Source organism: Patagioenas fasciata, chromosome 8 (assembly GCF_037038585.1).
Source record: "Patagioenas fasciata isolate bPatFas1 chromosome 8, bPatFas1.hap1, whole genome shotgun sequence".
In the NCBI taxonomy this organism is placed as follows: domain Eukaryota; kingdom Metazoa; phylum Chordata; class Aves; order Columbiformes; family Columbidae; genus Patagioenas; species Patagioenas fasciata.
The window spans coordinates 30684232-30711463 of record NC_092527.1 but is presented as its reverse complement, the minus strand read 5'-3'; the positions used below and the strand labels follow the sequence as shown (position 1 = coordinate 30711463).

At 41.7% G+C, this 27232-nt stretch overlaps 1 protein-coding gene across 1 annotated transcript in view; it reads right to left on the bottom strand.

The window, feature by feature from the left end:
• Positions 1-27232, bottom strand: part of SORCS3 (sortilin related VPS10 domain containing receptor 3) — a 293201-nt gene that overhangs the window by 202140 nt on the left and 63829 nt on the right. The window contains exon 2 of the mRNA XM_065843270.2: positions 1-68. Within this exon, the coding sequence (XP_065699342.1) occupies positions 1-68 (68 nt within the window). The remainder of the gene's footprint in view (positions 69-27232) is intronic.

Sequence of the window (27232 nt, the reverse complement as noted above, 5' to 3'; positions counted from 1 at the left end):
CTCCACAGTGAGCTCTCGGTAACACTCCCCAAGTTGAAGTCGTAAAGCTTTGTCAGAATGAGAATCACCTATGGAGGGGTAAGGGAGGGAGGAAGAGAAAGGGAAAAAGGGAAAAGAAAGAGAAAAAAAAAGTTTTCCTTTAGGCTGTGTAACAATACACAAGGCATCTGAAATCAGCCAAAGAGCTTAGCATTTATCCATTAAAATTGTGGTATTATAGGATCAAGCAAGTTAAAAAAAAATCATTACCTTAATGCATCATGTAACCAGTAATACTTATTTTAACCTCGTAATGTTTTCCATTTGAAATAAAACATGACAACAGAAATTAATCAAACCTTGTTAGCTGCCCTCTCTACAACTACACTACAATGATGGTTATTCAATGTCAGGGATGGGAATCAGACACACCCTTGTTAAATTCAACAGCCCAATCAGAAATTAGTCAACTTTTTCTGTTTCTCAAAGTGCTTCCACAAACTGGTGAGTCTCCATGCAAGAATAGACAAGTTTGATTGTGTAGAACCCCATCCAGCAAAACAGTCATTTTACCCAGAACAAGCTTCATTCGTCTCTCTCTGCTATCACTGACATGAAGCATGGGAATTTCCACATGCTATCACCTTTCCGCTGTGGTAGAACAGAGGGACACAGACCATGACATCCAGCTTAGACACAGTGCAAAACAAAACTTCAGCTGTATCTTTAGTGGTCAAGGAGAGTCAGAGCCTTCAGGATGCACTGAATGGCTACCTGGTGAGCCATGAACACTCTGGGTCCTGTCCATGCAAAACTGAGGCAGGAGAAGGGGAGAGTTAAGCAGTACATGGAGGACAACAGGGGAATATTATTTCCCTCTGAGAACTTTGGTGCTCTGACCCCAGATTTCACAGGTAAATGTAATCGTGCTAGCTACCAGCTACATTGTGTGATGCCTTTCTCTCCCAGAAAGGCAGCTGTGTACCCCAATAGCCTGTGAGCCCCTGTGCAAGGTCCCAGGCTCAGGTGGGAACTTCTGCTGAAAGAACAGAGGCTCCTCAGTGGAAGTTAAGAAATCTGAATATCTGTTCTTTGCATTTTTAGCATAACTAATGTCACACAGTTCATTCCGACAGATTCTATGGGACCAGCCTCAAGAAGAGCACTGGGGCAGCTCTCCATTTTGGTATTGCTTCATTTTAAAATCTCGGCATTGTTTCCTCTTGTAGGATTCAAGAATAGCCTAGTTTCCCTTTCATCTGCTTGGGCTGTGAAAGCATCTAGGGAAATTTTTACTTAATTCTTGGGTTTGGTTTGGTTTGTTAAGAAATACTTCACAGTTTGGCTAAAAGATAGGTCCAAATGAGAGGTACAACCCAAAGGTTTGGCTTCATTAATGTTTTCCTATGTGACAAGGATCTTTTCTACTACAAAAACCATGTCTCCCTCCTCCCGCAGCAGTGGGACCCACCACACCTCTCATTTGGGTTTCCCAGCTGAAAGGCTGCTGGGTGAGGAGTTTAAAGCTTTGCAGAAAAATGCCAAAGGATTAATCAATATCACAACGGCTGCAGCAGTCGGTAACTGCCAGCATAATATCGGGAAGAAACCTGTTCAGATTGTAAGGGACCTTGGTACGTGACTATGCAGTCAGTGCCCAACTTAATGGCTTAAGAATAGATGCTCTGAGCATCCCTCTCTCTACTGGATTCACTTTCCCCCTCCTTGATTGCATTTTGTCCTTTTATTTCCCCACACAGAGACCTTTAGGAGGAAAATAAAAGCCGAGCTGCTTCCAGCAGGGTGTGAAAAGAAACCTGCCAGGCAGATTTGAGTCAACGTATGCGAGCTCGTGTCAGCCTAAACCAATGCTGTGCAGTGGGGAAATAAGAACAATATGGTTTTTATCGCAGCTTAAACCATGCACACACCTTCCCATAAAAATAGGGATAAGCCAGCTGTAAGTTGCAGCAACCAGGGTTTGGACACCTCCTCCCCTAACACCAGCTGAGGGAAGCAGTGCAGTCTGCTCCCAGACAAAACCTGATGAGAATGATATTTTTAGGATGTTCCCTATATTCATTCCCACAGGAGCTTGGACAGGGCCCCTCTCAAGAGTCTCCAGGAAGCCACGTACCACAGTATAAGCTCTGCCCTGCCAGAAATAATACCTTTCTTATTGCTCACAACTATGGTGAGCTTTCACAAAGTTTTCTAGTTTCAGAGCCTGATCACGCTGAAGACAGCAGGATGACTTCTGGTGAGTTCAGTGGATCCTGGATCCGACCCTAAACATAACAAAATCTCTGTGTCCTGGTCAAATTTCAACAGAATAATTCTACCCTAAATTACAATTACAACTGAAGGCAACATCTGTACATTCCCAGCTTTTTGTGTGTCTCTCCCCAGATCTCTTATGTTCTATATTTCTGAAGAATGTCACTTATCTGTAATAAACCCTCCAAACACCAGGCTAACACCAGCTTTACAGGAGTGAGTTGAATCCTACTTAGCTCCTGGGTATAAATCCAAAGTAAAAGCACGGTGTTTAGTATGGATTTTCACCAGGATAGCGAAACAAAAATCCAGCTCTGCCTGTTGTTAATGCATGAAAAGGAAAAACATGAGCATCCCTTTGCAGGTAAATCTCACAGAGGGTCCCAGAAAAATGCAGGAGATGCCTGAGGCAGTGGTAATACCCAGTACAGTCACCTACAGCAACCTGGCCCTCAAATCACACATGCCCAGGCCAGTCAACACACTTGCACCACAACCCTAGGTGGCCTTCACCCTGTCCCCACTTGCTCTTGACACAAGACATTCCAGATTCACTAAAGCCAACTCTTCCAGTGATTTGGGAGCTTGAAAACCAGAGAGGATTGGAGAGGTTGAACACACAACCTTCCCAAGAAAAGCTGCAAACACACATTCCCCACAACGCTGCCTCGTGAGGCCGTGGAGCAAATGTAGGTACTAAGGACGTGTCACATATGGTTAAAACACAAATCAAAGCCTGAAAGGCACAGCTGGCTGGCGAGTTGTTTTCATGGGGTGCTTTTGACACAGCTTTGCAGAGGAAACTTCAAAGCATTTCAAGGGGCTATTCTGAGGCCTTCACATCATGTTGCCCTGAACGTGCTAAGAGGAAACCAGAAGCAGGAATATCAAGGGCAGACGCGGGTAAGCACCAGATTTTCTAAGACATTCTGTTATTTGAACGCTTTAGTTGAAAAATAATGGAACAAAACATAAGGAAAATTGGACATAATTTCCAAAACTGAATTCTGACAGAAGAAAAAAGAAAATGAAAATGGTAAAACCCTCATTGATTTAAGCTGAGACATTCGATTCCAATTTCTACTTTGTAGTTGAAGAAGCTTAGCTTGTTTTTGTCAACACTAACAAACAACCGTGGCTTTTCTGTGCCAGAGTAATTTTGCATGAAAATCTTGACAGTTTTCACTTTAAAGCTGAGTTCAATCGAAAATTGGAGATTTTACATTTAATGTACTATTTCAAAACAAAAATAAACATTTTCTGAACTGAGGGAAATCTAAAACTGCCACCCCACAGAAAATGCCCACTCTTCAACCTAAATTACTATGAAAACATTTTGCTCTGGGGAAAAGATATAAAAGCAAAAAAAAAAAAAAAAAAAAAAAATTTAGAGGGATATTGATTCAGAAACTGCAAAAACTTACATTTAGGTGTTCTTTAATAAAAATACAGGAAACACCCTTACAGTGCCCAATTAAACTGTTTCTGTTCATCAAACTAATCTTCCCAAAATTAATTTCAAGTCTTCTAATGCTGATCTGCAATTTTCTCCGGCGTCATACTGCTCACCCTAAGGAATACAGCTCAGATGTGAAGTTGCCCCTGCCTCCCCTGGCCAGGCTCCACAGAGCTACACAGCGCTTCCCCGGACACCCCAGGACAGGTGTCCCTCAGGAGACCAAACAACTCAGCTGGTTGAGAATGAAGAAAGGCAGAAACAGCCTGCAGAGCAGAGCAGGGAAAAAGGCCAGGCTGAATTACAGCTCCCTTAAGGCAATACAAACCCTCTGGAAAATACAATTTCAAGTTGAGCTTACACAAAACTAAATGACCTGAAAAAATTCAATAAACTGTTTTGGTTTTCTAGACAGAAGTGGGGATAGAGAAAGGATAATCAGATTTTTTTTTTTCTTTGGTAACAAGTGATGTTCCAGTCCTGCAACAATTTCCTTATGCACTTTATTTTACACACATGCCTCACCACAGTCAGTATGTTGTTTGTTTTTTTCAGGAACTATTCTGCCTGCTGAATATCCTGCTATAAGGTTTGCATGACAAAAATGCCAGCTCCTGACAATTCTTTATCTTCAGTGGCTCATACTACAATACAGATTAAGAGTCTCTGGCACCAAGAAATCCTGCCATCTCACTGTATAGTATACTGAACCACTAAATCCAGATATAGTATGATGGACTGCTTCTCTAAAGCAAGGCCAGCAGGTCTCCAAGAATGCCCAATCCAGCTGCCTTGAGTTTTGACGTAACTTTGCTGGCACAGAAGCAAGAAAAAATATCACCAGAAACAGTAGCCCGAGTTTCATTCCACACTGAAAACACATGCCTGAAGAGATCTCTATTGTTCAGACAATTATTATGAATCCCTGAGCCCATAAATCACAGAAGTGCTCAGCAGCTCTTCAGAGTATTCAGTGGTGTAAGAATTTTGATGCCCATAAAATTTTACTATGAAGGAAAATTACTTTCGTTCATTAAACCCTCTTCTAGATCCTGCCAATTCTAAACTGCCAAAGTGCTTTGCATATACCCCACAGTAGAATTTATAACTCAGTTTCCCACAAATGAGAGCGTAAAAGCATTGCAGTTCCTTCAGCAGGTTGACAATGACCTTCAGGACAACCAAGACATGCCACATCAAAGGTAGTCATGTTCCTGTATCAGGCAACACTCATAATAGAGACAGCAGAGAGAACAGCACAGCAGTCAGAGAGAACAGGTGATCATTTCAAGCAGACATCTGAAAGGCCAGCACTAATCCACTTCATGAGATTCATCTCCTCTCTAAGTCATCCTGCTATATCAGCACAGACACTAGCACAGCTTATCAGTAGCCCTGTCCACGTATTTACAGAGTGTAATTAATAACGAGCAAAGGGATGAGCACTGGGCAGTGCGACAAAGAGACCACAGATAGATTTACATGTGAAAAATGAGAGCTCTCTGCCTGCTTGCTCTGGCACACTGGGATCTCCATTTCTTGCCCACAAACCTATTTCCATGATATTCGCAACCTTTTCTCCACCCCACACACAACAGCCACAGGGAGCTTGTCTGCAATTTTCATCTGACTTTCCCCAATTCATGTGAGAACACCACCACCCAACAAGTAAATTTAAAATGTGAACAACCGCAGTATGACCAGTACGAGTAAATTGCTCACAGCTGAAAGCAAATTGGCTTAAAATACTCAGACATCTTAAAAGCCAGCAGCACTGTTCCATGGATGTCCATGGTTGTTTCCTTCTTTTTGTTTTGGGGATTTGTTTGTTTGGAGTTTGGGGACATGGGGAGGTGGCGGGGAGAGGAGGTTTTTAATTGTTTGGTTTTGGTTGGGTTGTTTTGTTTGATTGGTTTTGGTTGGTTGGTTTTGGTTGGGGTTTTTTATTTGTTTGTTTTGGGTTTTGATGGTGGGGTATTTTAAGGCACAAAATTAATAACTAAAGATGAACTGATCAAACTCATGAAGTTATTCAGGGTGATGAATTTGCTAAGCTAAGTTCTGTCTCTTCTCCCAAGTAGCAAGTGATAGGACAAGAGGAAATGGCCTCAGGTTGCCCCCAGAGAGGTTTAAATTGGATATTAGGAAAAAATTCTTCATGGAAAGGGTTATCAGGCATTGTCAGGTTGTCAAACACCATCCCCAAAGGTGTTTAAAAAGCATTTAGATGAGGCTTCTAGGGACATGGTCTAGTGCTAGATGATCCTGAGGGCCTCTTCCAGCCAAAATGATTCTATGATTTATATAATCTTTGGATTCAAAGTTAACTCAGGCAAAAGCCACCATTATCAGCCCAATTTTTCCCACATAAATGTTCAGAAAGTGGGCAGCAGCTCATTTACATGCTCCACATACATTTGTGTTTCAGCGTGTGGTGGGTTGACCCCAGCCAGCAGCTAAGCACCTACCCAGACACTCACTCTGCCCACACAAAGGGGATGGGGGAGAGAACCGGAAGAGATGAGGAAAGTTTGGAGGAAAAGTGAGGAAAACTTATAATTCCAGACAGTTTAGTTATTACTGCAGAGGATCATATTATGTGGGAGGCAACACCTCTGTGGCCAGTTTGGGTCAGCTGTTCTAGCTGTGCCCCCTCCCCAGCCCTTGACTGCCCCTCACCTATTCCTGGGGTGGGCAAAGTGAGAAAGACAGAAATCCTTGACACCATGCAGGCACTGTGCAGCCACACCTAAAACACTGGTGTGTTATCAACACCGGTTTAGCTGAAAATTCAAAACATAGCATGACACAGGTTGCTGGGAAGCAAAGTAACTTCATTCCAGTACAAATATTTTCCTAGACCAAGGTACACTGGATCTCAAAAATAATCACTACATAACCCTAGTCCCACCAAAACCACTTCACACAAATACACCCTCAAAAAACACATACATGCATGCGATCACATTACCCAACATCACCATCCTCATTTACCCTAGAGGTCTAAGTGCAGTTGCCAGTACTCAAGAGTGTCATCTCCAGTTGTGAGAAGTATATAGCATTATTACAAAGCTCCCAGGTGAGGAATTTAAATTCCACAGGTGTTAACAGATTCTGCACTGTGAAACAAGGCAAGTAACGACATCTTTGTTTTACTGATGAGGAACCAGAGGCAGGGAGAGATTAAGTGTTTCTCTACATAGGAAAACTTGGGAAAAAGAACCCAAATCAACTTTTAAGAGTTTGGTTCCATTTGCTTTGCAAATACATCACAAAAAAATCAAGACCACTTTATTCCAAAAGAGTCTCTATCCAGAAATTTAACATAGCTGAAATAATCCACTTCAACACATTTAGTTAATTCAAGCTAAGAAGCATCACCCGGAAGACAAAGCAGCAATACAAGTTCACCCACAGTAACTGAACAATTAGCAAAAAAGAGAACACATACACCTTAAATACCAATCTACCTTCTTTTCCCCTGGCTGGTGCATGTAGCTGAAGAAAACATATCTTCAGTTACTTACTAGCTGTTTAGGAATAGCACAAACTAAGACACAAGAAGAAAATCAGAGGTAGTAAGAAACACGCACCAAATCCTGCTCACTGAAAGTCAGAGTGACACATTTGCACCAGTAAAGTGATGCCAATTTAAGCAGTAACAAATGACTTTTTTTTAACCTCTAGAGAGATTAAAACAATCTGTGGGTGGCTTCAGGCACTGCAGGCAAGAGAACCCTCTGAAATTGAAAGAGACAAGTCCCAAGATCACACAGCAAAGCAAAACATGTTCCAGTGAACTTGTGATCTCAAACAGCTGAGACTGTCAAATTGGTCTTCAAAACAAGAACCAGTAACTAAAAGAAAGATATTCTCCTTTAATCCTCCTTTGCCTGTGTTGCTTTTCAATTTCCAGTATGAAAACTGCCACGGTATGCTCCTTCTGTCCCCGTCCTCCTTCCTTTCAATGTAAATCAGAGGCAGCAGAATAAGCAGGAGCCAGAGTCTTCCCATGGATTCCCCTGGGATGCTGGAGACAGATCACATTATCTTCACAAAAGAGCCCTCGGGATCTAAGCAGCAGTTTGAAATTCCCATTTAAAGAGCTTGCAGTGAACAAAGAGAATCTGAGGTGGAAAAAGAAAAAAAGAAACAAAACCACTACAGTGCTTTGCAGAACCGGCCAGCTCGGGAAAGCCCAACTTGCTCTTGCCAGGCTGCTACCAGCAAGAACAGGGCAGGATTCTTGTGTGTTCGTTCTCTGCTTGGAAACTAAAGGACAAGCCCAGCCTGTCAGAGAAAAAGCACCTGTTGGCATCAACACTGAGACAGACACCTCTTCCAGTGTAATGGATTTACCTTTCTGGCTCACACAGTTCTAGAAAGGATTTTGAATTGAGCCTGACAGGGTCCCTCATGCTTTTGGTTTTAAACATTTTGGTGCCGGGACTGTGATTTAGGAAATGTTCAGAGGTGCTTTGCACATACAAGTCCATTACACGGTTGTGAATGCACCTGAATAACACCACCACCAAAGCAAGGACTAGTGCTTCCAGGATTCAGAAGAATCTGACCCTAATGTTTTACAACAGCATGGGAAAAAGAGTCAGATTCTCATCCCTTCAAGCCGTAGATTTCAATTATTACCTAAAAAAGAGGTATTCATTGCCACTAGCTGTACAGCATCTGCAAGTCACCCATATTACTCTTTCATCTCCACTACACGTTAAAAATTGGACAATATCGCTCACAGAAAATTTTTTCCAAGGAAATAGGGAAAAAAAAAAAAGGTAAATGTTGCTTCAGTTTCAGCACATATACCTCCTGTATACCTATGTGCTTGCCTTTAGTGGACACACAGAGAAAAAACTACAAACACATTCTTAACATCTCATTCCTAAAGAAATAAAAGAACCGCCTCCAGGAAGGTTATCAGCCCCTAAGAGCAGCTGGATTCTGTCCCAGAGGCTGCAGTACCGGGTCAGATAAAGAAGCCTTAATCCTTTTTGGGACGGAGGAGAAATCACTTCATAAAAACTAAGTATTATTAGAACTATTAGCCACATGGCATCAGGAGAGAGTGTCTGGGAAAGGTGTGGTGAATCAGTCACCTTTTTAAGGACAGCAATAAGACACAGGAGACATTTAAGTAGAATTCCAGACCATTAGGAATAAACACACTGAAGCAGAGGGTGGACACACCAATACTGTCAGCAGCTTTCCACTAATACTGGTCAGAGAAGCCAGAGACAGAAAAAAACCTCAGTTTATCTGACCCACCCCCAACAAGGCACAGCTGTGCTCCACAGAGTCCTGCCCAGCTCCTCAGGATGGCCTTGCTGCACATAAACACACACATTCCCACCAGAAAAGACATCTAGATTGCTTAAAATAACAGAAGCCTGAGCTTTATCTCTGTGTAACTCAGTTAAACATAAATACAATCTCTCCTGGCAGGTAGTGATATGATTTAAGGGTCCCCTATCATACATTATGAGAGGTGATAGCAAAGAACTCACAATTTATTTTTATTGATTCAGCAACCAATGCTGGATCATATATCCCAATTCTTCCCCTTTGCTAAGAAGCCTCCACCAAAGACTTGGGAAATTTAATTTTTTTCCCCCCCTCATCTTCTTTTTAAAGTTGCTGTGTGCACATCTCTACCTGAGTTCAGGAAGAAAATAAAACAAGGCCCCAGCTACTTCTCTGGCTCCATTTTTGTTCCAATTACCTTCTGATACCATCTGCAAAACAGCAGATTTTGCACAGCAATTTAACTTTGTGGAGTCGTATACCTGCTAAAGGGCAATTTAAAGCTTCTGACATGGGGACCTGAAAAGAAGGAATGACTTGAACTCCAGGTGACAGTTCTCAATTAGAAATAAATAAATAAGGTTGACAGAAGGTAAGACAGAGCAGCCCTTTGAGATGTTGTAAACTGCCATGACAGGTGAGGGTTTTCCTTGAGGACTGAAGGCAAAACTGACTGGTTCCGTAAAGGAAACTAAATTATGTGGGGAATTTTGTGTCTAAGCCATTTCGGAAAGCAAGAGAAAAAAAAGGTCCTATAAGCTGATTTTTCAAGAAAATTAAGGAACCTTATTCTTCTTTCATTTCAGACTCAAGGCTTTACTATTGAACTATCACTCCTCTCTCACACACACACATGCACTCTCTCCCCTCCCCTGTATATGTACATATATATACAAAAATATTACTGATCTTCCTCAGATTCCAATTAGAAACTCAAATAATGGCACTAAACAGAGCATGGGTAAGAGATTCCTTCTCTTCCCAGTGACAGGAGATGGACTGAATAATTTGTTGAAGTCCTTTTCAGCCTCATGTCTATGACCCAAAGATTCCCCACTGCTAGTTCAGGAGAATAGCAGCAGGGAATTAGGTACCATGCCACAAAAACATGCACCTGTTGAGCTCCGCAAAACACAGAGCCTTGCCTTCAACATGACAGCAGGATATGGGTGCTGGAGGAGCCACCGCATCAGCACAGCAGTCCTGTCACTGGCCTGGCACTCAGAACCAGGAAGGACATCAGACCCTCTCCGCTCTATTCCCAGCTTTGATGCCAGCTCACCCACCTGCAGAGAGACTAATTTGTGATGGCAATTTTATTCTGAGACAATATTGTTCCATTTTGAACAATATTACTCTGAGAAAACATCCTTCTCCCTCCAGGGGAACCAGTCCAAAAGTTGGAGGTCCACAGATGTTACCATGAAAGGGAAGGATGTACCTGTTAGGAGACAAGCCCTTGCATCTGCTTTTAACCGCCAGTTAAAAGATCTTCCACTCCTGCTACCGGATCCTTATTATCAACAAATCCAAGTACCTTAGCCTTTGGCTTATTCCTTTCCTTGCAACAGCCCAGAGAAACAAGGACTGGTGCCGTTTGCCAGGTGACAACTGTAGGCACGGAGAAAAAAACGGCAAAAGACAGGCAAACTGTTCTGTTATGGTTACTGTGGTTATAAAAGTCCAGTACTTAGATTTTTTTTCCCCCTCATTTTCTACCTGACCTTGAAAGATTCCAACATCATTAGTATAAACCCATGATTTAATCATAATCCTTTACATATGGCTAGGTAGAGTATTTATAAATATAACTAAATAGTTGGGAAAGTGAAATATGAGAATCATTGCAGAAAGAATAAGATAAAAATATAAGTGATAGTTTAAAATATAAGAGTAACTATCACAGGCAACTTGGATCAGTCAAGTTTAGCAGGACATACAGGATCAGAAAGTGCTGGAGGTAAGAGACAAGCAGGGAAGAGTCAGGGCTCTCCACAGACAAAAGGTCAGAAGCAATAGTTTGAGTGCTAACTAGCCAATTAACATATATTTTACATTATTGTAGATTCAACAAAGATTAAATGATCTGATTAACTTACATATTAAGGTAATAAAAACGTGGTTGGACCAATTGACTGCACTCTTCTGACCTTGAACCTATGTTTATGCAGCAGTTCCTGTCTGCAGATGCCCAAACCTACTTTGAAACTCAGTGACTCAGCTGCGGTAAGGTCAAACTCTACCCTAGTAGCTCCTTTTCCTACTGGTATTCCTCTGAACTAATCTTTGTTCCTGATTTTAATCATCTTTATTGTATTTATTTTCATTTTTATTCTGTATTCATCATGTGCATATGTTTCATCATCACTACAGTGCCTGAACTCCTTGTGCCATAGCTACATAGCTGCCTTTTTTTTTTTTGAGTTCTTTGTGTTGTATCATTAAGTAGTTAAGCAAAATTATTTTCATCTGTTGCTGTGAAAACACTCTCTCTCTGGGCAACTTCCTTCATTTATTCCTGTGAAGAACAGCTCCTTGCACATGCCAAACATCCCTAGAGCCCTGATATTATTTCCTTTGAAAGGCCTAATCAAGCAGACTTTCATGAAATCTGGCTCACCAGGTATTTCCAGAAACTGGGCTGAGAATAGTTCCTCTGTGTACATCCACCACACTGAACCAGCCATACATAACATCCTCCTGAATCTAAGGGCACTAAAACAAAACAACGGCTGTTCTTCCTATGGAGTCCAGAGAAACAGGTATGCTAACAGCAAACTGGCCCATGCAAGACACTAGCAACAGCTTCTATGATGTGCAACAGAACAGAGGACAGTTCAAGTTTCAGCTTCTCCCTTCTTTCTGAGGCATCCAGGCTTGCAGACCATCCCCTCCAGAGAGCAGCCCTAAGTACTGCTGGGCCAGAGCCCTTTGGATTCTGCCTGATAACCCAAATAACTGTATGAGCCAGTTGATGGACATTCACCATAGGCAGATGCCATGGGGTTCAGCTCTACCTCCACCTGACTTTTAACTATTTCAGATTGCAGCTACATCAGCAAGAAAGAACAAACATGATCTGTATCACAATAGCCTGCAAATAGCCTCACCCAGAGATAAAGCAGCCTCCTGGCAAGCGGAACAAATATGTGAGCAGGTGCTGTACCACCTGTCTAACAGAAGGAACACACTGTGGTTTCTCCTCCTTCATGCTTGGCCACATAAAGACTTCAAAACTGTGAATTCACGGCAGTGATGGGATGCCTCTCTCCAGGTCAGCTGAAAGAGCAGGCCCCTAAGATGCCATATCATAGGAACCTAACTTAGGGCTAAGGATTCCTCCAGGCAGCAAGAGGCTACAGTAGTGACACATGGACTTAGCTCTGGGATATACCCAGGACCTGAGAGTAAAGGCACTACATGGACCTCAACTCCAAATTCAGATCTCTGTTTTGTCACTCAAGCCAGATGATCCATTTTCCAAAGCAGCCAGTTACCAGAGCTGTGCCTGCCAAGGAAATAAAGCTTTGGAGGAAAGATACGGATAGTAGAAAGTGAACATTTTTCCCCATCTAAGTATTTCCTAAAGACAGGTAAAAAATATTTGCTTAAAATCCACCCCTGTAGGAAGAAAAAAAAAAACATTCTACCCCAAAAAATTGTCCTGCGAAGTCCTTGCACCAACTTCAGGGCTGGGCAGGTGAAGCACAAAGAAATGTGTCAGGAACCACAATAAAATCACAACTGTTGATGTCAGCCCAATATTGCCAGGGAAGCGGCTGAGGCGGCAGGGCGGGGGGACGGAGGGACAAGGGGGCAAATTAAGAAAAAATCCATTCATCTATTTTTGAGGTCTGCAAGAAAGAAAATATATTTTTTCCCACTTTAGAAATACCTTGTGCTAATGTCTACATGGGAAGACGTGGAATAGCACAGTTAAAGCTGTCAAGGTCAATTTTTCTTACAGACTTAAGCGTTCTGTTACTTAAAAAAAAATAAAAAAGCTGAGAACTTGAATTCAAATCTCCTTTAATGCAACATTATGGCTGAGAATTTCAAAGCGGTAAAAGATAGGAAATTCATAAGTACAGAGTCAACATTATGCACATAGATGGTATAAAAGAGGCAAATCAACACTGCAATCCAAAACATTATTGACTTTTAGAGCTGGTTGGGTCCCAGGGGAAGTTGGTCAGATGAAAATATCTACTTGCTCTGTACTGCAACCCTCACTGCAGTAGAAAACTTTCAGGTTTGACCTTCTGAGATCACTCTCCTCCTCTTACCTAGAAGATCTAGAAAATTCTTTGTCTAGACCTGAAAAAGTCTGGCCCTCTAGCCGACTGAGAAATTGAAGCATAGTCTTCATTTCAAGCCACTGTCCATATCCTTCCTCATAAGAATCATGGTTATGACAACTGGGACTGCTGACTGACATTTAAACTGCGACTGTTTTTAAGATCAGGATTTGAGATGCTATAACACAAGAGATAGATCCCTTTCAGTCTTGCATGGTAAAGGAAAGATTTAAACAGAAGGCTCAGTTCTTTGATCTGCCAGCACCTGCATTGGCTCTCTTCACCATCACAAGAATACCTGGGACTCAAAACCTGGAGGCAGAAAAGGGAGAAGAAACAGAGGCTCCTATTCTATGAATATACTCTGCTGTGTTGCAGGGTCTCCAGATGACCTTCAGGTTATTTCCCATACACTGGCTATAGGGTTGTCCTGCACATTGTGCTGAGATATCAAAAACTGCCCAGCATGGGAGAATGCCTCTAAACAACAAAAATAGTCTCAATGACTGTTTCTGCATTGGTATATTGTCAGTTCAGAACTAGAAGTTTCTCAAAACTTCCAAAAATCCTTCTGACCCTTGAGGAATATAACAGAGAACGGCTGTGCAGTGAGACAAAAGAAGAATGCAAATTGACCAAACCAGACTTATAATGGCCATTATGCAAGGCCTCTGATAGATTGCTTCGTTCTTCTCTTTACTGTCTCAGGAGCCTTGGATTTCCATCAGAATAATCTTTTCTCCTCTCCCTCACCAGTCACATCACAAGGTCCTGTCTTCATGAATGTCATGAATTCGCAGGAGCAGGAAGGACTTCAGACATTCTTCCACCCCCTTATCACGCCTTGCCACACAGTCTCTCTAGAATCTGTTATGACTATGCAACAAAACCTAAGACTGGCACCTGCTCTGAAACAAAAACATGGGCTGGAGATGGGCCAGGCACACTAGCTTGTCTAGGCTCTAATAAAACAGGACTACAGAAAAGCAATCGTGTCTAGTTGTCTCTGGATTGTACTAAGGACAGGGAGAGGTGACAAGGCTTATCTGAGGGTGAAATTCAATCCTATTCTTGCACGACATATGACCACAAAATCTTAAATAGGGCACTAGGGAATAAATTTGCCAGTTCTTCTTCAGGTAAAGCTGGGTCATCTCCACAAGTTCCATGCAAGTTCTCTCTATGTGCTGTGATCCTCCAGTGAACAAACCCACCACCCATTCCAAATTTCATGATGTGATGGCTGCAAACCCATGATTAAGAATAATTCTAATAATCACAACAGCCTCTAAAACAGAGGACTATAATATAAGCTAGATCCAACAGTCTCCAGTTCTGCCTTTGTGACTATGCAAGAAGTTCATCATGACAAGAACCCACTCCAACAGGTGAATAAAGTTCCAAGACAAACAGCAACAGGCTTTTCATTACTAAATCTTGAGCTGGCAAAGGATTAGAGCTCCAAATGTTACCAAAGCCTGAAGCACAGTGTGGACCAGAGGACTGATTCAAGCTGATGGTGTCATGGTGTCAAGTCTATACAGGTTCTTTGTCTTACCTGGCAAGATACACAGGTAGGAAAAGGTGAGCAGAAAGTCTTAAGTAGCTGTGACACAATAAAGAACAAATACAAAGGCCCATTTTACCTTTGCTGTTTCATGATTGTTCTTTCACAAGGGTGATCATCTACAAACTACTTCTAATAAGGCACCTCCCAAATCAGAAATACTTTTCTGGGCCCTTGTAAAGCAGGACAGACAGCAAGATAATCTTCAACAAACATCATTATTGGAACAGTGTAACCTGTTGTAAATTCACATCTACAACACAGCGTAATGAAGGAACTCTCCACTTCAGCCTTTCAAAAGGCAATTGGGTACAGATGTCTCCAGTAACTACATCAGCACAAGACTGTTTCCAACAGCTCTACAGACCTGGCCCAAGACTACTGTGGTCAGAGCAGCTCTCACAAGGAAATTGATGCTAAAGCAAACAGGCATCAGGGATTCAGCCTTGAACCTGTCAGAGCACCACAGTCCTCCACTGCATCAAAGATCTCAAGTAATCTCTCATGGATTGTTGCATTTTGGTTTTCTTAAAGCCCTAGCTCTTGGAAGCCAGTGATGACTTGAGACAAAACAACAAAACAAACCCAGTCTCAGTTCCTACTTTTCTGATTACAGAGTGTGACTTTTAAAATACACTCAGATCTCCATTTAAAGTTTTTGACTTCTAATCCCCAAACCACCTCACATACTCTTTACTTTTTTTTTAAACACACACGTAAAGACAACTGTCCAGCTGCATATCTAGCTATAGATGCAACTACATGATGTTTTTAAGCTCCATTGCCTTGTTTTTTTCACCCCAAGAAAGAATACAGAAAATCGACTCAGGATGTTTTAGATGCCTCAAATTAGCAATGTTACAGTCAGAATGGCACAGAGCACTCCTGAATAGCTATTGCTAGTACTTAAAGGTGCCACGAGCCCTTCACATTCAAGAATACTGGATTTACATTTCAATATAAAGAAAAAATAAACCCAACTTGACTCACATGCTCTTATATCAAGAGAACAAGGGGTATTTTTAGAGCAACAGCTTAGCATTCACAGCACGTGTGGAATTCTTGATTAAACAAGAGATCCACACGAACATAATAAACCTGTAATTTTATTGGCCAAGCACTATGAAAACAATTTAGAATACATGGATTGCAATGTTAAGCAAACTGCAGCCCATGTATAACACCCATGAATTATAGCAGTTTGGCAACGAGCTGACCAGTTGTTTCTCACGGTCTTTAGTAACAATCATCCACATCTTCACAGCACAATAGAAAGTAGAGATGGAAGAGGTCTATTAGCTCATCCAGAAAATACTGGATTGTTCCCTATGGGATAATTGCTAATACTCTGTCCAAAGTAGATTTAAAGTTGTAAAGCAAGGTAGCCTATTTAGCAAGGTTACTCACAGTGGCTGAGAACCCAGTTTCATAAAGCTTTTTCTAGATATTGCAATTTAAATGTTTCCTCTCTTTAAAAAGATTAAAGTTAGTCCAAGGAGCCTGATCTCCTCTGGATTGCTCTCTAGTCAGTTAAGAGAGGGGAAGAGTTGGTCCCTTTTAGCCACAAAGCAACAGCATAGAGAGATTGACCTTTGGTTAACAGATTTCACATAGTTCTCTCCTTCACCCAGCTGGTCCTTGCCAGCTCTTGTCCACTTTGCTCCCTGCACAGGTGTGTAGACCCATACCCTCCCTCCCACCTCAGAAGTCCTTTGGCCATATATGCATATATGGATTTCAGTCTGAATATTAATTCAGTAAATCACATGTCCCAACTCACTGAACACCCCCATCACATTTCTGTGCACTATGTCCACTTCAGCTGTACCTTGCTGGGGACAAGTGGCAACACCACCAGCCCAAGGACTGGCAGCTCCAGTGCAAGGGACAGTATCTCACTGTGTCCTGTGTGAGGGAAGGGGCTCTGCCATGAGGCTGTGTCTAGTTAAATGTCCTTGCCACAAACAGCATCAGTCATGGCTCCAAATACCGAGCTGTATTTCCAGCACTCAGTAAATCTCCATGCACTGCACCAGCCCCTTGGAGAGTCCTGAATTAACAGCAAATTCATCTGTGTACAAGAAGAATTCAGATGTGCTTGGGAGAGAGGGGATCAGGAGATTTGTGTAGACAGGAATCATAACAAGTATACCACAATCCAAGCTAAATCCAAAGTCTTACAGGTATGACAGTCCATCCAGCAACCAACATAATGACATCTTGCTTCATACCCATGAGAGTCAGTAATGCCTCCATGAGAAATTTGTGTGCAAGAGCAGAAACAGAAACATTTAACACTAAATAGAACTCCAACAGATCCAGAGTAATGAAATCAAAGACTTTCAGTCTGTACATGTTACGTTAGCAAATATTATCACTCACTTGGAAAAAAAAAAAAAAAAAAAAAAAGTGAAATTATTTTCCAAATGACAAAACAGAGCCGGAACTCAGGAGAAGGCCCCTTAACCCCAAGCATTCCATGAAAAGCCCTTTCAAATTGTAACAGTTACCAGCAGATGGGTAATGACCCCAGTAACGGTTTTGAGAAGTTTTGCAAGCTAGGGGCAAAGGAAAAGAGCACGTGCAAATGCAGCTTCTTAGGTTTTGCATTTCTAACTTTATTTCCTTGAGAGAAGTTTCTTCTGAACTTGCTTCTACCACTCTTCTAAAACTTCTAGTAAAAATTAACATGCCCATGGATGAGAAACCCTCTGGGATTTTCAGCCACTTGATCCTCGCTCTTAAACATACTACAAAATTCCCTGCTATTAAATGAATTGTTGCTAACATTGGACATATTTGTCTTGTTTAGTATAAGCATTCAGTGAGTGCCCTAAAGATGTTACTAAAACAAGTCCTGATGTCTAGTATCTTTGATATCCAGAGACATTTGCCAAATAGTTGAGCAAGTAAGATTTCAACAAGTCACCTGCATATACTCGCTCCATGAGCTTGTTATATTATTATAGAAAGGTAGAACTAGGAGGGACAACGTTTTGTCTAAAACAATTCATAGAGCCTCATGTGTCCCCACTCTGCGAATCTTAAGACACTTAACTTCTCTGAACAAAATCCAGATTTTCACTGCAAAAGCCAAAAGAAAACAAAATCCCACCAAAAAAAATCTTATACCACAGGAGGACAGGAAAAGTCAAGGGCACTGCCACTGTTCTCCATCCTTGTAGTAGTGAGGAATCTGAGAAATGCCAAGATGATTGTCTGAAGTGGACCACAGAGAGCAATCAGCCACATCAGATACATGGCATCTCTCTGCAACCTAGCTCCATGAGGAGACACTTTTTAAACATTCTGCTATTTAAACACACTTTTCAAAACACACTTTCACAATAAGAATTGTCAAGTGTTTAGCTTGTATTACCATTTTCAGGTAGAGACCAGGAGCACCCAAAGAATTAAGACGTATAAAGAACAAGAGCAGAACTAACAGTTCTTTATCAGACCTCCCCTGTTCCACTCAGAAAGTGATCATGTTACAGTGAAGAGTTATGCTTATATATCTAACATGGTACCATAAAATCCTTCACAATGAAAATCACAAAGAAGCAGTGATTGATTATTTCTGCCACAAGAAAAAAAAATATAGTTTGAGGATGTTCATCTCAACCTGAAGAATTACCTTTCTTTTGGGAAAGATGAACCACCCATAATGACAGAGGAAAATCTTTGGAAGTAGTAGCAGAAAAAGACATTAGAAGTGGCAATCACCATGTCAGACACACTACTCTGCAGGGAAAGGGAAGAATGGCCGGATAATGAAATTACAGAGCATTGAAAATGTCAAAGAGCGACAGTGCTCTACCATCATTCACGGGTTATATGAGGCATTAACATGCTGATATCCCATTCCAGTGACAAAGATGGCAACAAGAACAGTAAATAGTCCAAAATGAAACTGTTGCTGAGACCAGGAATTTAATGAAATGGGGAGACGGGCAGAAAATGAATCTTAGTTTCACTGTGCAGCCTTCAAACTCAAAGTTGCTGGCCCTGTTCAGGAATAGTAATAGCTCAGGGATGCATTATTTGACTTCCCTTATCTATAATCCCCCTACACGTATGACTCTTCATTGCAACAAGGGGTATCAAGTCTCACTAAGAAGCATCAACCTTGTTGGCAGGCAATGACACACAAGCTGTACCAAGGTAAGGTATAAATGAGGGGGAAAAAGTGCTTCACAATTAAAGTGATCAACTGCTACATCAGGGGTCCAGGGAGGCTGGGGGATCTCCTGTTCTTAGAGGCATTCAAAACTTGACTGGACTAGGCCCTGAGCAACTAACATCACAGCTTGTTCCAGCTTCAAAGCTGATCTGAGCAGGAGCTGGACCAGAAGACTTGCAGAGCCACCCTGCACCCCTCATCTGAATCACTCTATGATTTTAATGAGTTCTGCACCTTGCAAATAGAAACACCACTGATCAATGCACAAGCAATCACACAGCAATAAAGCCAGAGGGCCCTGTTCATGCAGTGCACTTTTCTAACTCAAGATAGTTGATCGCTACCAAAAAAAAACCACAACAACCAAAACAAAATCCTCTACCACCATCCTTCTTATAAAAGGAAAGACAGACAAGTCAAAGTGAGTCAAAAATGTACAGTCTGCTTATGGAAACCCACTTCTAGAGACAGCCTAGTGGGTTGCAACACAGCTTGGGACAAATGTAAATGAATCATCAGATTCCAGACAGCTCCATGTGGAGGCACACATACACAATACCTCTATACATCCTCTCCAGATATGGCAACTTGGCAACTAGGCAGGGCAGCACCATCCCAGTAGTACCACACGAAGTAGCTAAGGTTGTGCTAGAAGCATTGCCTCTGCAGTGCCAGACTGCAGCAGAAATACGGCACTGTACTCCAAAACTCCAAATTTGGAGGTTCTTCCTAGGTCTGGTGTAGACCTATTTTTAGCCCAACCTAATAAACTCCTATTGGAGGGCTAGGAGCAAGATAGCTTGAAAAGATCTGATAAAATCAGAGCTAAAGGATAAGGCTGTCTGGCCTCCACAGTGGTTCCTTACAGAGCTCACCTTTCCTGTTTCAAAATAATATTTCAGAACTAAGTTTACCTAAATTGTATCAGGTACATGTCTTTGAAATATAAAAAGCAAAATGAAAAAAAAAAGCTTTCACTTATTTTAATCTGGAAACTATAAATAAAGTGGTTTCCTTGTTCCATCAAGCAGATGCAAATTTAATTTCAGATCATGTAATTTGTTTTCTGTAACCAAAAAAAAAATAAGCATGAGAAAAGAAATCCTTGCAAACTCTACCTCTTATCTCATATAGTATGTGCCTCCCTTTCCCTGCTGGCCCATATAACATTTAATACCATGGTTTTCAAAGGCTGCTAGAATTCAATCCACTAAAGGTATGCAATAAATGAGGCTTTGCAAAGCGTATATGTTCAGTAAGTGCCAGTATCTGGACATCTGTGCACAGGGGTGATTCATTTAGAAATGTGTGTAAGATAAAAGGCCCATCCCTACCAATTACAGGAAGGACAAGTTTTCACCACAGTTTATCGGCAGCCAACCTGACAGACAACAGACTTAACCAGCCTATGAATCAAAAATCTTTCCACCCACAAGACTGTCATTCCTTTCCTGCTACACAAGTGCACTTTGCATCATGCCCAGAAAGTTTAAGTTCTCATGTTGCCTGATTAAGGTGTGGATAAGATCTATCACCTCAGGGCATTCTTAAATACAACCATCTCGTTCACTGCAAGGGCATAATGTTCTTCTCTCTCCATTGAGCAGTAGCTATGGATCATGTGGCAAGAGGCAGCCTTGGAAATAGGTAGATGGATGTCCAACCATTCCAAGCTTCATGGTCATATAGCAAATGCCTTATGGAGATCTATGGACAGACAGTACAGACCTTGGCAGTGTCTTTGTGACTCAAAGCCCATCGGTCACAGCAGCAGAAAAAATGAACAATAGTCAGCTTTGAACTGCAGTCTGCACTCCTAATTACTCCTGAAGTATCTCGCAGCACCATCCAGGACTCGCTGAGATAGCACTTACCTATCAAAACACATCAGAAATAGAAAACTGTATCTTTTGAACCTAGAAGCAGTTTCACATTCCACTTATTGTGACTCACTATCCCCTCTACAGGAGTCACTCCTGAGATCTGGACACCACACGGATTTGTCGGTGTGCCTTTCATTTGTAGAGTCCATGAAGTGACTGCCCTATGTGGGCACTATGTTGAAAGAGGAACCTGTGTTGGGATTGAATAAGGTAAGCAATCTTACTTTAAAGTGTGATCATATCTGCTTTGCCACAGTGCACTTGAAGTCATCAAGATGCTGTACAACTCAAATTACTCTGGGGTACCCTAAAAGGAATGTAGCACCTGCAGATGCAGAGTCTGGACACTTCAAAGATATGCATAAAGTCAATACAGTGCACTGACAATTTCAAGCTATTTCTAAAAGTTATTATTAGAAGGGAAATGTGAAGTCCCCTCTGTCTTGCTCATGTCTGATTTCTTACGCAGATGTTCTCACTCATGTTCCAAGTGAACACCTGAGGTGCGGCAGTAGTCTCCTTCTAGTTCATAGTATTGCTATCCTGCACAAAGCTTTTGGATGTCCAGCCAACCAGGGCTGTAGTGGGTGGCTGAGTTCACAGGAACATCAGAGAGCAATAACACAACCCAGACAAAGTGCATCTACAGCCTTAGATGGAGAAGACATGGCAGTGAATGCTAAAAATAAGCAGAACTCACAAAGAAGGGAGGATTTCACAGTGCACTGTCACTGTTTCAGCTTCATTACATTTGAATGTCAGGAATGAGCAAAACTGAGTCTAGCAGCTTAGAGAGTTACCTCCCACAGCTATATGTTGTAACAGTTCAGACATGTTAAGTGCCTTTTACTTGCCCTAGCTGAAAGGCAATGAAACGAGTTAACCTTCTTTACCAAGCTTGGACCAGGATATCACTCTCCTAACAAAGTATTTCCTACCACCAAATCACAGTGAACATCTGGGAATTACCCTTCTCCAAACAGAAGCAAGCACCACTAGGAAGGCACAGAGCAGAGCCCCATCTGACTCCATCTCTGAGCTCTGCTCCTCCAAAATCAGATTAAGTTCCTCACTGCTCTCCCATCTCTTGCTGTCTTGACACTGCTGAGATCTCCTCCTCCACTGGAGGTTTGGTCTCCTGCCTCTGCATCCCCCACAGGTCTCATTGTCACATCAGTGCAATACAAGAGCAGTCCCCATCTCTCCCCCAGCCAGGCGTGGCTTAATCCAGTCCTCGCTGCAGCTTTTCCTTGCACAGCCTACTTAAGCTTGTTTTTCTTATCATCCTTCCTGCAGCCTGAAGTAAAGATGTAATCACTATAGCTGCAGTGTTATCCTCCAGAAATTACTTTGTCACAGGCAAAGTGCAAAAATACAATTACCTGCTTTAGCTACAGTGGCTTAGAGAGACCCAGTTTTGAAGTGCTTCCTATTTTCCAGGAAAACAGTGAAAACTTGTACCTATATGTATAGCAATCAGTAAGCACTTGTATATTTCCTTTAAAGAAAGCTCATGAAAATGATGCCAGGTCTTATCTTCCAGAATTATATAGTATTTCTGTCTTAAAAGCCTACATGTAGTTGTATCAAGAAAAAAAAAAAAAGTATGATAAGCCACCTCCGAGATTCTGAAGAAAAGACTAAGCTGCACACCAATTCTTGCAAATCAAGATCTTGTTGAGATTGATACAAAGATGCAACTGGAAGTAAAACCTGCTGCCTTTACTGCAACATGTAACAAACCTGGAGGATCATTCAGGCTTGGAAGTAAACATGAACTAGTGAGATCTTGAGAGATCATCTAACTGATCTCCATTCCCCTGGCAGAATCTACTTTATCTGAATCACTCCCTAGAGATATTTGCCTAGTCTGTTTTTAAAGATCTTCGATGCCAGAAACACTACAGCCTTCAAAGGATCTATACCAGTCTTTCCTCACTTTACCATCACAAACCTTTTGATATGAACTAACTTGCTGTTTTTCAAGCATATGATTTGTCATTCAGTACTTCATAGTTATATAGAAAATATTATTAACCTTTAACAACTGCCTTTTGCATCAATTTTATCATCCCTCTTCAGTTTCCTCTTTTCTAACTAAACAACTCCCATCCATTCAAGATTTCCTTGTAAGCCAGGTTACCCTCTGTTTGAGCATCTTCGTTCTTCTCTTTCAGGTTCAAATGATCTTTAAGTGAACTTAGACTGGCCACAGAGCTAATACCAAGGCCTTACTTGCACTGAGTGCACTGCAAGGTTTAGTGTATCTTGCAGGTTATGCACAATCTTGCTCACTGAAGCTGCTGGGGGTTTGCTTCCTGGAAACACTCTCCCCCTCCAATACCTATTCTCAGTGTACATCGGAGCTTGGTTGCTAAAGGAGGGACTGACAAGAGTGAAAGCAAGCTACGGAAAGGGAATAGTTTGAGTAAATGTTTGTGTATTAGCTGGCAGGACAGAGAGGGTAACATTGCCAGGACTGCTGTGCAGATGGAGAGAGACTCTCAAGAGCTAATCGCTTCTCTTAGAAGAAAAGATGAATGCAGGTCTAGGATGGGACAAAGAAAATGAACCAACTTAGTAAGAGTTGAGAGGGTGAAGCAAGGCAATACTAGTCTAATAGCGTTAGTGAGAAGCAAATGTAGTCTGGCTTTGTGCACTAAGTACATAGGAGGAACAAGTCTTCCAAGACTAGATGCCATGAGACAGTGGACAAAGGAAAAGCAGAATCAAGTACACTGCGCACACAACGCAAAAGCACCTGACTCTCAAACTTCAGAGCAGGAAGCCCACTGCTAGCATTAAGGTTATTAAGTAGGGTTCTGTTACTGTCCCCCTTCTAATATAGCAAAGCTGGATTAGCATCTGACCTGCTTTGTTTCAGAAGTAAAAGGTGACCCAGTGAAGTCTGCTGGTCCAAATAAGCAGAGAAGCTTACTGGTTCACATGCAAGCAACTGAGAGCCAAATCTAGACTTATCTTCCCCTTCTCCCTCCTCCACCCCAACCTGACTTGCTTTCAGTTCTCAACAAATATTTTAGTGAACAAACTGAGTACTGCACAATTGTACAGATATTTCAGCAACAGGATTAAAAGAATTTCTGTCAAATATGGCAGGCATCAAGAATCATTGTCACACTGCCCTCACGTAGAAAGGAAACACGGAGGTGGGAAGGAAAAGGAGAACACAGCCCCTGGGCAAAGAAAACCAACAAAAACAAGCTGGCAATGCTGGAGAAACAGCAAAGAAGTAGCGGGATTGTGCTACAATGTGCCAAGATCTGGAAAGGCCAAAGCAACTTTGTCATAGCAGAGGAGACAGTTCTTCCCGAGATACAGCCCTAACAAATCTGTGTGGTATAAATGCAATTTATGTGGAACATAATGTAGTTAATTTATTCCCATAAAGGAAAGCAACATTGCCACTCAGACAGGTTCTGGTTCTTACTTTCACTTGCGGTACTAAACTGAGCACAAGTTTCTGTACCTGACTTTTCATTTCTGGGTAGCTTAAGCTATTCAGATACTAACTTTAATGTGATCATCTCTGTGGCAATCCAGAAGTGACACAGAGCCAGCCACATAATTCTAACTGTGGTTCTCTGTTTTTTTATTTGCTCCCTCATGCTCAAGAAAAGTTTCAGACTGACAAGACTAGAGAACAAGACATTTATTTGCCACCACAACAGACAAAAAGCACAAGACAAGTTGTCTATGCATTGTTCCCCACCAGTGTGCATCAACCTTGGCTCAGGGGGACACATCTCCAAGGGTAAGAGCACAAATTGTTTCCTCCATGACCATTCAGAGTCGGCCTCTCTGTTGACATCAATGATTTCTACGAAGTGCACTGGTGGTTCTGTTACATGGATGTTTATCAGCTAGGAAATGGACCCAAACTACTCATATCAGCTGTGTGTCGAGGACATTCCCTTATTTCCATTTCCACCAAAAAAAAAAAAAAAATTGGTTTTCATCAGCAAAACAACATAAGGTGGTATTTTTTTTTTTCTTTCCACATGGATGCTCTGTCCATCCTTTGACCACCCAGGCTGCAGTTACCCAGGGCCCACAAAATAGGTACACAGAGATTAAATCTTTCAACAGTAAGGGTAGGCAAGAACTCTTTATTTATGCTTTAATTTCCATGCACACACCACGGCCTTTTTAAGTATTTGATTATAACAAGAATATTTCTGTTAATGGCTTTACAAATATACATCCACCTAGCGGAAGAACCTGGGGTACATACAACTGCATAACAATGTTGTTGCTTTAAACATGTATTGATTGATGTGTCTGCCAAATAAGGCTAATCAGAAGAAAAAAAGCCATATTAGTAGGTTTAGAAAAGAGGAGAATGGAAAGTAATTTAAGGAAGGAATTAAAGTTCCAATGCAGCTAATTTTCTTGACAAAAAAAAAAAAAAAAAAAAAAAGAAACTAGAAAATGGCATCACAGAAATCCATAATGATAACAAGGCTGAAAACTGGTACTATTGTAACTCATTTTCATTACATATTTAGGAGTGTAATTTCGTGGGATACTTCCTGCACTCTCCTTTTCTCCCTGTGCTGCAACTTTCCCAGAGGCATTTAATATCATAGCTGACAGTTTAGCAAAAGCCCCTGCTTTACCAGCCAGCTGAATTTTAACTTGCACAGAAGGCAATCGCATCTAAAAGCATGGGGGATAAACTCCAATTTTCACCATGTGAATGTATGTTTCTTCAAGCAAAAGAAAATTGCAATCTCTGAGCAGCAAAGGACCACTGTAAATAGAGGACCTGTTACTACTAACAGTTACTAAAGGTCTCATTTTTAACACCTGACTTTGTGTAGAGGAAGGTGCAGAATGGATTTACTAATAGATCAAGCTGCTCAAAATCCCGAGGTTGGCAACTCCACATGTATGCATTAAATTCAGTGTATAAGTGCCACTTATTTGCTGTCCCAGCTGGTAAGAAATGGCTTATAATAGAGGGAGCTCATCTGAAACCTTTCTTCTCTTTATACGCTTCTTTGCTTCACAGTATGGAAATAGATAAAACAGACTAAGTCTAGAACTTTGAGTTCCCAAAAAGTTCCTGCTGCTGAGAGTAAGAGCACATCTTACAAACAAAAAGAGGCTGGTAGGCAACAGGCAGTGATACAACAGGTACTTTGCAACAGAAGTCTCAGGTAGCAGGAAGTTTTACAGTTTCCTGTGTGGCACTCAACTGTTTCACCCCTCATTCCTGTTATTAGCCCTTCTCTACTTTGCCAGCCACGCCTGTTTTCCCTCATTCTCAACATCTGCTGCTTCCACTCATGTGTGCCCTTGACTTCCGGGAGAAAGCCCTAGGGGCCTTATCCTCTGTTCTCTCTCCCCTCCCTCTTTCCAACTGTTTGAACTAAATGTCTGTACTCTTCAAGCTAAAAGCCCCCAACCCTGAAATCCTACTTATCTTTTCAGAACTCCTTTCCAGTTACTCTTCAGTTCCTTCAATCTCTCCCTATTTCTTCCTAAATTACATCACTAACATGCAGCACATGCTTCTTTCTTTCCTTATTCTTGACTTTTCTGTCACTTGTCCTTGGTCACCTGCCAGCCTCGTCTGCCCACACATTAGATGCAGGAGTCCTTCCCCCGGTACCCTTCCCTTGGACTTAGAAAGAACACCCCTGTGAGCTTCTGCACAGTATATTCTTTTAAGTTTCTTCTAAACCTCTCCTTTACTATGATGTCTCCAAAATGCCTTAGAACATGAATGGCTGCAGGTACTAGTAAGCCCCTGGATGTAGCCTGCTAAGCATTAACCCTGCCATTCTTTTTCCTGTACTTTCTTAGCTGATTCTGTACCTATTATACCTAGGCTACAAGTCCCTTGAGATAACCACCAACATCTCTGTCTCTCTTTGTACCATCTCTTGAGCAATTGTTCAGGCAAAAATTAATATTCCATATATGACTTCCAAAGTGAATGAGAAAATGAAAAGATAAAAGCTAAGAGGAACACTACACTGCCATAAATCTAGGTAGTAACAAATCAGACACTTTTGTGCGAGTTTTTTTTGCTAATGGCACACAACAGGCAATGGAAGGGGCTGCTGTTGCATGAGCTACATAACTATTTCCTAGTCCTCGGCACTGCGGGTGGCTCAGGCTGTGCAGTTATCACTGAACAGAAGGTGCAGCCGTGACCATGCAGTTTGCTCTACTGAGTAAGGAGCAAACCTACGTCCTGGTCCACAGGAGTGCCAGGTGTTATATGATCCTATTTCACATTTGCAT